Consider the following 13,117-nt stretch of genomic DNA (forward strand, 5'->3'; position numbering starts at 1 on the left):
ATTCTCGAGCTAGACCCAGAATAACCATTTAAAAGCAGTATTTCCACTCTCTCCTGCATCTTCCTCCACTCCTTGCCAACTGATTTAAAAATCCACTTAAAATTTAGTGGATTTAATTGAAGTTAAATAAAATATAAAAATAATAATAAAATAAAGTCTATTTTAAAAAATTAAGATAATCTACCCTGCTATGGTCTTCTTGCTAAGAAAGACTTTTTCCATTTGTCTACAACCCTTAAAATGTCACTGACTCCTGTTTAGTGTTGCTTCTGAAGTAACAGTAATGATCTATCATCGAGTCTCATCCTGGTTCAATGTTAGTAACAGCCGTGTGTTCAAACCTACTGTGAATTTCTAAGTACATAGAGGATATCCCCTTAATATGAGAATACAGACTGTTTACTGTCATTAATTAGGATGCTTAACAGCTGGTAAACAAGAGTATTTTTTGGAAAAAAAAATCCACCCAGATTTAAAAGCAGAAAAGTCAGTAACTGCTAATTTCCATATAATTAGAACACACTGCTTCTCGATAATGAAATATTTTATTTTCAAGTTAGTGTTTTTATATATATTTCACACTGTCATATTTTAAAATCCTAACTTCGTGGGCTGAATCATCAGAAGTGTTGCAGCAATATTTATAATAAAACCCACCCTTCCTAACAGAGAGTAAATTTGATTCCAAAAGCTTCATGGCTTACATTAATCCTACTTAGGACCAGTAAAATATTTAGCCTGTGTTCATACTTTGTGTGTGTTCACTGTTTTGTCACTAGCCTTTCATCAACACTTGACAGTGCAGCATAAATAGTGACTACATGAGGCTCTAACACATTTGATACTTCTTAGCCTTGACTTCAGAGTTTTGCTGGTCCTACTACTGACCAATAAAAGGCCACTGCAAACAGCTGAGTCTCTGGTCGCTACCTCAACCACCCACCACTTGACCAGCCAAAGCCATGAAACTGCTGGTGTTGCCTGGCAGCTGCTCACTCTAACAGGTGGGGACATTCTCGCATGCTTCATTTGGCAAAAGAGCCAAATGCTTCCATCTCCCTGCCTTAACTAGGCTCAGTTTTCCAAAATTTCATCCTACAAATGGCTATTACTTCCTAGGACTTTATTTTTTCTAATTAGGGTAAGCTACCTTGGTTACGGTTTTATGATCAGAACAGCTAAATTTTCTATAAACGTAAGTAAATGACAGAGATAGGGCATACACCAATGCATTTTTACTTTTTGCAACAGAAAATGGGGCAAAGAGATGGATATTAGAAAAAGCTTTTAAACTTAATCTCAATCTTTACAAATATAATTATATCTTAGGACATTAGGACCTTGATATTCTCTTTAGTGGAGCTCCAGGATAATCTAGTATCAAATTCACATTCGTAGTTGTCTCAGCAAATACATTTAAAAACGAGGTTTCCAACAATAAATACCATATTTAGGGTAGTATTGCAATGAGGGGAATGGAAATAGGGTATGCTTCAATCATATTTGCAATACTTAAGCTGGTGGTTGGCTTATGAGTTTTTAAAAATATTTTAAAAAATATTTAAATATTTCTGAATATCTAAAATAACCCATTATTTTAGAAAAGGTTTCCAAATAGCTGATTCACTATAAAACATTTTATCTCTTATTAGCTTTCCACCATTACTACTGCTTTTTGTGAACTAGATGGTTATTTTATATACTTGATTTTATATACTAGATTTTATATACTTGAGAGAGTGAGTGAGCGATCAAGAGAGCACAAGCTATGGAAAGGGAGAAGCAGGCTGCTCATCAAGCAGGGAACCCGAGGTGGGGCTTGATCCCAGGCGCCAAAAGCAGTTGCTTAACCAACTGAGCCACCCAAGCAACCCTAGATAGTTATTTTATATAAAGAAAAATACATAGAAGGCAGCACATCTAGAAACTCTATGTAACTCTAATTAGTAAAAGTATACTAACACTTCTAACATGTGATGTCTTACGATAAACTGAAATCTGACTCCTGAAGACTTTTGAGACATATACATACATGTTTTTTTCTGTGAAAGATTATTAATGATGGTTATAAAACCTCTTTAAGAAAAAAAATCCAGTATATACTACACCTTAACACTGGTGAGAGTTAAGGTATACTTGTATGATCCTTTACAATTCATTATGGGTTTCCACATGTTATCTTAACATCATAGTTTTACATAGCTTAATATTATTTTCTCTATCCTGTGGATAAGGAAGCTGAAGATCAGAAAGGTCAAGAGACTTTCCCCTGGTCTCACAGCTAGTAAGTAATAATGCTTCTTCTACTTTATCCCACTACTGGCAAGATGGGTAAGTTTCAGCCTGAGAGAAAAAAGCCAAATGGTATTGATTCTTCACATGTTCTACTGCTGCCAGTTCTGTAGAAACAATCAATGAACTCTCACCTGGCGATTCTGCAAGGTGCTCTTGCTTCTCTTCTCTGTCCTGAAACTGAATTAAATGTGACCACAAAGCTGATTTCCCCTGAAATTATAAGGTATAAAAAAATTTTCATTTTATAAGATATAATTAATCAAAAAATAATTTCTCATCAAAACCATTCACACTGAAATGGTCATTTTGAAGTCTGGAGATCCAAGCTCATCCATTCTTATCTGTGTGATATTCTGAGCAACTCACTTCATGTGAAATGGGTGTCATCCTTTGCCTCACTGGAAAGATTAGCAGCAGCCTAGGGAAAGGCAGCTAAACAAAAGGCCAGAGTACAGGCACGGAGCTTTCTGACTTCAGCTAAGCTGGTACTTAGTTGTATATAATTAGGACGATCTACACTGGCCACACTAGTAACCACAGAATGAAAAGGCTCTAGCAGCACAGAATTTAATTGTGTACATCCATATGCAAAATATATTTGGATGTACAGAATAGCAACTAGGGAAGAAAACTGGAGCCAGAGGAGAAGGAGCAAAGGGGAGGAAGAAAGAACATGCCCACAACAGAAGAAAAAAATCAGAATAGGAGATAAGAGAAACAAAAGCAAAGAAACTATCTGAATTTTTCTACCCTGAATAACTACATAACTTAAAATGGTAAAGAACTGTTAATTCTGGCTAACAGATTTTTTTTCCTGAACAGTGACGAAGGCAGACACTTAATGGAATCAAGAGGATATAACCTCTGCAGTAAATGTGCTGTTTTATCCTTTCCTGTTTACCATGAAAGAGCCCCAAACCACCTCTTAATCATGGGTTTTATTTTCTTTTTCTGGAATTAAAAAGCCTGTGGTGCATTTCTAGTCATCCTGTGACAAAGAACCATAACCTTTAATTTTTATATCATTTTCTCCTTGTTCTTTTCCTTTTTTTTTTTTTTTTAAAGATTTACTTATTTATTTTAGAGAGAGAAAGAAAGAGCATGGGAGAGAGGGGCAGAGGCAGAGCGAGAGAAAAACTCAAGCAGACTATGTACTGAGTATGAAGCCCAACTTGGGGCTCAATCTCATGACCCTGAGATCATGACCTGAGCTGAAATCAAGTCGGAAGTCAACCAACTGAGCTACCAAGTGCCTATCCTTGTACATTTCTTGGCAGCGTTCCTAATCAGCCATGTCACCAGGACCTCCTGAGATTATTACCTGCTTGATCTGTAAGCCGTGGCTCCATATTCTTTCCAGTAGGTCACAGAGGCTGGCAATTAAGGTGTTCTCTTCTAAGCCAGTTATGTTTGCTTCTCCATGGCCCAGTTCCACCGCTTCATGTCCCATTTTCTCCACCAACATGCGTTTTGTCTGAAAGCATCATGTGTGAGCACAAGTGTTAACCCAGCAGTGAAGCCAAATCCAACAAGTCAACCAACCACTGGATCAGAGACCTGGATTCCCTTCATTATACTACTTTTTTAAACATTTTATTTTTTAAATTTTAAAATTTTTTTCTAAGATTTTATTTATTTGACAGAGAGTGAGAGAGCAAGAGAAAGTGAGAGAGCGAGTGAGCACAAGCAGGGGGAGTGGTAGGCAGGAAGAAGCAGGCTCCCCACAGAGCAGGGAGCCTGATGTCCATCCCAGGACCCTGGGGTCACAACCTGAGCTGAAGGCAGATGCCCAGCTGACTGAGCCACTCAGGTACCCTAAACATTTTATTTTTAAGTAATCTCTACACTCAATGTGGGGCTTGAACCTACAATCCCAAGACCAAGCACTGCATGCTCCATCAACTGAGCCAGCCAGGCATCCCTTTCATCATACTTCTAATTGTAGAATTTAATCACTCTGGGAAAAGTATCTTAATTTCCGTGGTCAACTAACTACAGTAATATCATATACTTTTAGTATTTTGTTAGATAAACAGGGGGTCCACCAGAGGGAGATTATGATACTATTTTTATCTATCTACCCATCTTTCTATCTATCCATCCATCATCTATCTATCTATCTATCTATCGATTGATCATCTATCTTTTTGCCTCCCACAATACTATTTTAAAGTATCCCATGTAAACCCTTAGGATCGATTATCTTCAGATAACTATCTACAATAACACTGGGGAATTACACTAGACCCATAAAATGTACTGTCAGAATCTGAAACCCATCCTGTTACAACTAACCCTCCACTGCCCCTGCATCTTGGCATACTGAAGATATCTGCAGTTAGTTTTGATTGCACTTACGCAAAAACCATAACACATATAGGCAGCTCCAAATTTTTTTTTTAGAACTCCCTAATTGGTGAACCAGGACTCTTTTTCCTTCCTGTTTTCCTCTTTTATCTTGTCTCTGCTCATGAGTATGTACCAGAAAATGGAAGGGAAGTGGAAATCAGCTTCACGTAAATAATTCACAGCAGTCTTAGATGTACTTATAAAATGTAAAGTGAGAAAGAATCTAGTTGCTTTAGGTGGGGACCTTGTCTCTGATTCAACACTGTATGCTGATGCTGAAAATAGTGCATTTATTGAATATACACAGAAGGTACTCAAGAAATGACTCAAATAAAAGGATGGAATTGGGATCCCTGGGTGGCTCAGTGGTTTAGCACCTGCCTTCGGCCCAGGGCATGGTCCTGGAGTCCCAGGATCGAGTCCCACATCGGGCTCCCTGCATGGAGCCTGCTTCTCCCTCTGCCTGTGTCTCTGCCTGTCTCTCTCTGTGTCTCTCATGAATAAATAAATAAATCTTAAAAACAAAAAAAAGGGATGAAATTACTGGCTAAAATGATGTCCTGAATCTTGTTAATTTGTATTACTACCTTTGATAAACATGGTTATTTAAGAAGAGACTAGTGTGTAATATACACAAAACTACAACACAGCTAAGGTCTTCTTCCTTATGGGTATACGTACGTGTATGGACATGGACAATGTCTATACAAAAAAATGTGTTGCCTTTCTATAAAATGACCACATTCCTGATGCAAGTTACTTTTTTTAAGGAGGCTCTACACACCCAATGTGAGGCTCAAACTCTTGAGATTAAGAGTCACATGTTCTGGGCACCTGGGTGGCTCAGTCAGTTAAGTGTCTGACTGTTGGGATCTCTGGGTGGCGCAGTGGTTTGGCGCCTGCCTTTGGCCCAGGGCGCGATCCTAGAGACCCGGGATCGAATCCCACGTCGGGCTCCCGGTGCATGGAGCCTGCTTCTCCCTCTGCCTGTGTCTCTGCCTCTCTCTCTCTCTCTCTCTCTCTGTCTCTCTCTGTGACTATCATAAATAAATAAAAAAAATTAAAAAAAAAAAAACATTGTAAAAGTGTCTGACTGTTGATTTCAGCTTAGGTCATGATCTCAGTGTAGTGAGATCTAGCCCCAAGTCAGGCTCTGTGTTCAGTGAGAAGTCAGCTTGAAGTTTCTCTCCACCTGTGCAGCATGCGCCCTCCATCCCCCCGCCCAAACTTTCTCTCTAAAAAACAAAATAAAATGAACAAAACCAGAGTCACATGCTCTACTGAATGAGCCAGCCAGGCATCCCACAGCTTCTGACTTACTTACTATCTATTCATGCTAAAGAGGAAGACAGCAATGAAAAGTCTGAAAAGGTGAGAAAAACTGCAGGGCTCCCATGTCACTGATTCTATGGGCAACATAGAACCCATAAAGGTTCATGAGCTCAGTAAAGAACTTATGAGGTTTATCCTCAGTTAAAGTTTTCCTCTAGGAAAGCTACAAGCTCAAATGGGAGTTGAGTGCACACTGTCTCACATCTGTGAGTAATACGTACCTTCATTCTACATTCTTTTAATAAGCCTTCTACAAATTTGCAGTTGGTTTGTGCAATCACTGCAGGCGAGAGGTCTGACAATTTGGGTTGCCTCAGGTTTTTTCCTAAACTTCGTGCCTCTTGCATATATTTCTAAAAATTAAAGAGTACTTTTAATACACAAATCTCAGATATTCTCCTGACTTTTAACATTACACAAACAAGTGAGAAAAAACAAGATGCAAAAAAGGCTGTAAGTGTATTCATGCGCTAGCAATTCAAGTTTTAGCACTACCAACAGGCAGAGGACAGTTTGTATTTTCCCCACTCCCCAGTTGTTAACTCCTGTGAAAATGAGGGCACTTGAAATCGTGTCAGGTTAAAACACATTCATAATAAGATGGAGCTCACCTCGTTTAATCTTTTTATTGGGAATACCCAAGGTTGTGATTAGTCAGGATCATGACAGGGATGAAAAAAATTTGGGTTTCTAAATTACGAATCAAAGGTTCTCCAAGAACTCAGATCACTGGTTTCTTCCTGTCCCACAGATCAAGATACTCAACATACTTCTACTCTTGGACAATGCTCTTCAAACCAACCCTTTGTTCTAATCAAGTCACAACAGTAAAATCAGGAGCTCTAGAATCTGGTTGCAACTAACTTTACAACCTCAGGCATATTTGCTTATTTGTAAAATAGGCATAAAACACACTCTCCCACCTCACAAGAAAGACTATGAACTCACTCTGAACATGTTTGCTACATTCCCTCCCTTGCCTTGTTCCATAATCAAGAGAAAGCAGAGACATTATATTACTTTCAGAGATAGTGATGGCTCAGAGAGAAACCCAGAAACTCAGAGACCCAGTCCACTGCTCTTGAGCTTTAGTTAGTGAATGTCCAGGGGGAAAAAAATCACTACAGGTTATTATCACCGTACATCTGTTGTCTCTCTTCTTCCTGTGCCACATGCAAAAGCTCATCTAGATACTTATGTTTGCATCAGGAACACAAAGCAGAATCTCCAAAATGTCCAAGTGTCTTAGGGCCATATTTAGAGAATGACTACTCTAAGTTATATAGTAAAACTAGCAGTTTGTTGAGGGGAGAGAGATTGTGAGCCAGCACATCCTCCCACACACACATATGTGAAATCTATCTTTACTATCTCAAGGGAAGAATTTTATATTATAAGGGAAAATGTGTAAACTCCTTTACATTCTCTAAATAAATGGGAGTTTGTACATTTACAGTATTTCCCCTTTGGAAGAAAACTGATCTGCTAAATCTTGTACAAATTTCTAAAAAATCCCCACTGATTAGGGATTCAACTAATCAGTTTCCTGCTGTTGCATAAACAAAATAATCCGTTTCCTTTCCAGTGCAATCATTTTAAGGACAGATTTTTAAAAAATGAGTGCTGTAAGAATTTAATTCCTATAATACTTGTGTATGCATCTTTCTGCTTCAAATCTCTTTTGGGAGGGTCAAAGAAACAGGGAAAATTGAGAATGAAAGATAACTATCACCTCTGGTATAAACAAATATTAACTGCCATGTGTTAAAGGGGTTGTTTCTCCTCAGCCTCAATTCCTCTACTTTAGGACTTATGCAAAGGCAGAGAGAACTACTAGGACTTAGTTCTCAGGAAAAGCTAAGGATCAAATTTAGCTTAGAAAGAAACATACTGGCTAGAAGAAAAGGAGTAAGAAACACAGGCAAGAGGCTAGGAACAGGTCCTGGCATTTCTCTTTCTTCTGATATATATCAACAATTAGATTTTAAGTCCATATTAGATTAAGAATTTAAGCACTGTTAATTAAAGTTTACATTCTATTTTACAAATGAAAATAAGCTAGAATGGGGCTATCCTTTGGCCATATTTACCAAACACACAGCACATACAGGGCAGTAAAATTATTAGCCAACGGCAAACTCCATAGGGCCAAGTCTCCTCTCGAGCAGCTCTGCTGAAGCCACGGAATGAGCAACATCCCTTGGATGTGCACATAAAGGACACAGGGTGTGTGTGCATGTGCATGTGGTGGGCATGTGGCCTTTCCTCACATCAAGAAGTGATGTTGCCTCTGCATATTGCAAAAATAGAGTACTTGCCTTAATGGTAAACAAGTGATGATAAAGATGTAATTTTCTTTGGGGCAGCTGGAGGAAAAGGTATACTTTAAGGTGAAAAATGGAGAAGAAAGAGAAACCTTTCACAAGGAATGTTTCTGTAAGAAAGCCTATCTCACTACTAAAAGGAAGTGACCCTAGATTTCTATTATGTCTTTTTTCATTTCTGTCAAAGCCTCAAACTACAAAATCAGGAGTCCTATGATACTCTTGCTCTCAGATAGCTGCTGATTGGAACCTGGTATACTGGGTTACTGGGAAGAGTATCAGTCAGTTTGGCTTTCAGCAGTCCTAGGCTATAGGCCCAGCTCTACCTTTGGGTGTCCATTTAACTTTTGGCAAGTCTCTTGGACTTCATGTCATCTTGGACAAGGTGACCTCAAAGGTTCCTTTTAGAACTAAGATTCTATATTGATGACCTGATTTTCTAACCACATAAAATACAGACAATGAATAAAAGAAGTAAATTTCAAACTAAAAAAAACAGTAATAACCCCCCCCCCCCCCAAATACAACCACAAAAAACCCAAAAAACATATCAGGAAGGGTTCACTAAAATACTGTGGAGATAAAACCCAGCCAAAAAAGAAAAGCTGTTCAAAAACGAATTATTTCTGTATTTCTGCAGATGTGCAAATAAAAGGAAGTTTGAGCATTTATTTCTCCTTTGGAAGAACAACAACATGCTAGTCTGGCCCCTCTACAACTTCTCTCCCTTCATTTGCCAAAATACCACAAATTAAGAATTCAAATGATTCAAATGATACTTTGAATTAAGTATTCAAATTCTATACTGTCAACAGTATAGAATTACTCATGTTAGCATACACCACCGTGAAAAGGTACCAAACACAGGAGGAAGTGGAGAGCAAAACAGAGAGGCTGACAGTTCACGTCACAAGGTGATGTGAGGCATTCTAGAGCTATGTGCGCACACACACATGTGGATAATTCAAGGAACACCAAAGAGAACTCAGGAACATCTGCAAAGCACTTTCAGGCAAAGAACATACCAGGCAGCACTCAGAGAAGGATTTTTTAGGAAGTCGTGCAGGAGGAGGTGGACCCTGATCCCACTCCCAGAATGCCATGGAGTTCTGACAGACCAAAAGTTCCCCGGAAGGCTAAGAGGATGGAGAAGTGCCAATGACAGAAAAGCAAAAAAGAAAAGGACAGGGAGAAAGAGACCAGCAAAACATGCATGCACATGATAAAGTCACAGCAAAAGGGGAGAGAAGAAAATATGGTAGCACAAAGAAAAGCACTGGACAGATTACACTTCAGTTTTTAAGAAAATGCTTAAAATCATAAATGTATGAACATTTCAACAAAAAAGCAATATATATTTGGAATGATGTTTTCTGCTTTATTTCTACACATCTGAGTTTAGAAAACAGTTAACAGATGTTCTGACTGCAATTTTCTTTGATCACAATAATCAAACCTTATATAATTATTCAAATGTATAAATATGGTTTTATTTTCAAGTAGTACAAAAAAAGCATAAGAATTTTAATTAAAAAATAATTTCTAACACTTTAAAAATGGGTGTCAGCAAGCTTAGGATAAAGCACAAGCAAATACATTTTTACTAAGTATAAATTATGTTTGAAACTTTAAAAAAATCTGTTTCTCGTATATATTTTTTTCCCATAGGAGACATATTGACCAAAACTTTATTGAAAACTTAACCTTTACTTGATGCACTATACAGGGAGATTTGCTTTAGAGCCTTATTTTAGGTATATTAAAATTACAAAAATGGGGAAAATGGTGTTTTCTGCTGTAAGTCAGTACAAAAATATTACTACTTTAAAATGAAACTGAACCATTTGTAAAAGAATGAGGAAGAACCTGCACAAGGACAACTGCTGGGCTGAGTTAGCTGAGTTGTGGCTCTTGTATGGAGGCATCCCAGAAAGGCAGCCCACATACCTCCCTCAGGTCGTTGTCCAATCCAATGTGCTCAGAATGTTGGCGAAGGCGGTCTTTCCTGCGCTGCGCCGTGGCACTCCGACTTACCCAGCGACTGGAAAGATAGCCATACCCAAGAAGGTGCAGGTTAAAACAAACAACTAAACCAAAAAAAAAAAAAAAAAAAAAAGTGACAACTTATCTTTAAACTAGAAAAAATGTACTGTTTAAAACAAAAGACTAACAATACTTCCTTTTCAATCAATTCTTTAAATATAGAACAGCTTTACTGTGATATAATTAAATACCAAGCAATTCATCCACTTGAAGCATGTCAGTGGTTTTTATTATATTCAGACATGCAACCATCACTACAATCAATACTTTTTCAAAAATGAGGTTAAAAAAATACACAGTATCTCCTCATAATGATCACTTCTGGGACACCTGGGTGGCTCAGCGGTTGAGCGTCTGCCTTCGGCTCTGGGCATGATCCCGGGGTCCAGGATCAAGTCCCACATCAGGCTCCTTGCAGGGAGACTGCTCCTCTCTCTGCCTCTATCTTTCATGAATGAATAAAATCTTAAAAAAAAAAATTATTTTCTTTCCACTTTAGTGTCCAACAGAGCCCCAAATCTGAATGAATACCATCCTCTTTTCTGTTCTATTTATGCAGATTAGTTATTTCTTTCAGGACTCCCCAAGAATCACTTTACCTGCCCTTGATCAACTCTCTCACATTCCCCTCAAAAAATGTTTCAAACCTTTCGCTTCATCAAGTGACTCCCCTCAACTGATGGCCCACCCTTGACTCCTTCCTGCCCTCTACTTAATGTATACAAATAGATACCTCTCATCTTTCTTTTAATCAATCACAAAGTATAAAATGTATTGGTCATGGCTCAAAACTAATTCTGCCACCTAGAAGAAACTCCCTGACGCATTCTCTCTTGACTTCTTCAACCTGCTGCATTAATCATCTTTTTCTGTATCTTCAATTTTTCTTTCTCATCTGAATATTTCTCTTCAGCTGATAAGCAGGTTGATCTCTCTCTTGGCTCTTGAAAGTTATACTTAGTTTCTTTCTTCACTCTTCTCATGAAAAAATTCTTAGCCTCAACTTTTTACCTTTGGATCTTCGGTTTATCCAAATCAGCTTCGCCTGACAATGCTCTTGAAGCCATTTACACCTCTAGCTGCCATATTCAGAGCAATCACTCAATTCTTTGCCGACCCAAACTCTCTGCTATACTTAGCACTACCTTACACCTCCAGCTACTTTCAACTATGTCTGTATTTCCAATGGGGTCAGTTCGGTCACATGTGAGCCTTTGTCCTGGTTTCCTCCCACTTCTGTGCTTCTTTCAGATAGCTTCAATGCACAAGAAAGTGTTGATTCCTCCAAATCTAAACTGTCTACCCCTCTTACACTCCCCATTTGTATTAGCTTTGTGTTGTAAGTATTTATCTCTATTTCCCACAAAATCCTCTCTACTATAAACTCTTGAAGGGCTGGTATCATGTCTGTCAGCTGTTTTTTTTTTTTTTAAACAATTTATTTATTTTAGAGAGGCAGAGAGAGCATAAGCAGGAGGGGCAGAGAAGGAAAGGGAGACTCTCAAGCCAACTCCTCACTGAGCACAGAGCCCCATACAGGGCTAGATCATGAATCTAAGATTAGGACCTGAACTGAAATCAAGAGTTGGGTACATAACTGACCGCACCGTCCAGGTGCCCCTGTCAGCTGTTTCGCTGGCAGTCTGTAGATCATCTGGCCCTTCTATGAATATACTCTAAATAAATAATCAGAGATTTAGTTCAATATTTAGGTTTATAGATATTCCTCACAGCATGAATATAACAAAATTTACTTCCTTTATTCCAAGACTCACATTTTGGCTTCTAAATATTCCTGAATTAGGATGTGTCTCTTTTTCCATATGCATGTTTAATGTATAATAGTTCCAAAAAGTTTTTGAGTTCATAGCAGGTCTTAGAACCAAGTTACTCAAAATCAAGTAATTGTGTTCAAAACAATCTATATGTTCAACAGTAGGGGGTGCTATATAATGAAAGATACAGTCACAAAAAAAATCAAATTGCTAGGAATATTAATATGGGAGACTGTTGATGGTATAATAATGAGTGAAAAATCAAGATAGGGCAGCCTGGGTGGCTCAGCGGTTTAGTGCCGCCTTCAGTCAGGTCGTGATCCTGGAGACCGCGGATCGAGTCCCATGTCGGGCTTCCTGCATTAAGCCTGTTTCTCCCTCTGCCTGTGTCTCTGCCTCTCTCTCTCTCTCTGTGTCTCTCATGAATAAACAAATAAAATAAAAAATAAATAAAAATGATCAAATCAAATAATCAAAAATAACTAAAATTAAAAAAAAAAGAAAAGAAGAACCAAGATAAAACACTGTATAAGTAATATGCTAATTTTGTTTTAAAAAGTGTGGACATGCACATCAGGATCCATGCAAAGGAAGAGCCTAATAGCAAATCTTAACATCTCGTGGTGATGGCATTATGGGTGTTTTAAAATTTACCCTATCACTTTCAATTTTCTAATAAGCATATGTTATTTTATACCAAACTATTTTAAAAATTCCTCAGATTTGACTTATTATCCTCATGATTATGTAGTCATCACACTTAGTTTTAAGAATATCTACTCTTGAATATATTCTTGCCAGCACAGAGCTGTACACAATGTAAAAAATGAATTTATACTTTTGCCATTCAGGAAAAGTCATATTGTATTACTGGCAGTTCATTACTTTTAATTTTTTATTTTTTTTAAATTTTTTATTTTTTTTTATTTATTTATGACAGTCACACACAGAGAGAGAGAGAGAAGCAGAGACACAGGCAGAGGGAGAAACAGGCTCCAT

General features: G+C 37.9%; 1 protein-coding gene across 7 annotated transcripts in view; it reads right to left on the bottom strand.

Moving 5' to 3' along the window:
• Positions 1-13,117, bottom strand: part of DENND5B (DENN domain containing 5B) — a 193,867-nt gene that overhangs the window by 42,338 nt on the left and 138,412 nt on the right. For 4 of the 7 annotated variants that reach the window (XM_041735703.1, XM_041735704.1, XM_041735702.1 and 1 more), the window contains 5 exons: positions 10,248-10,341; positions 9,326-9,436; positions 6,198-6,329; positions 3,617-3,769; positions 2,427-2,505 (listed from right to left, as the gene is read on the bottom strand). In XM_041735703.1, coding sequence (XP_041591637.1) covers positions 2,427-2,505; positions 3,617-3,769; positions 6,198-6,329; positions 9,326-9,436; positions 10,248-10,341 — 569 coding nt within the window. The remainder of the gene's footprint in view (positions 1-2,426; positions 2,506-3,616; positions 3,770-6,197; positions 6,330-9,325; positions 9,437-10,247; positions 10,342-13,117) is intronic. The other 3 variants (XM_041735707.1, XM_041735706.1, XM_041735705.1) reach the window with 1 other exon arrangement.

The sequence above is a fragment of the Vulpes lagopus genome, chromosome 21 (assembly GCF_018345385.1).
Source record: "Vulpes lagopus strain Blue_001 chromosome 21, ASM1834538v1, whole genome shotgun sequence".
NCBI lineage: Eukaryota > Metazoa > Chordata > Mammalia > Carnivora > Canidae > Vulpes > Vulpes lagopus.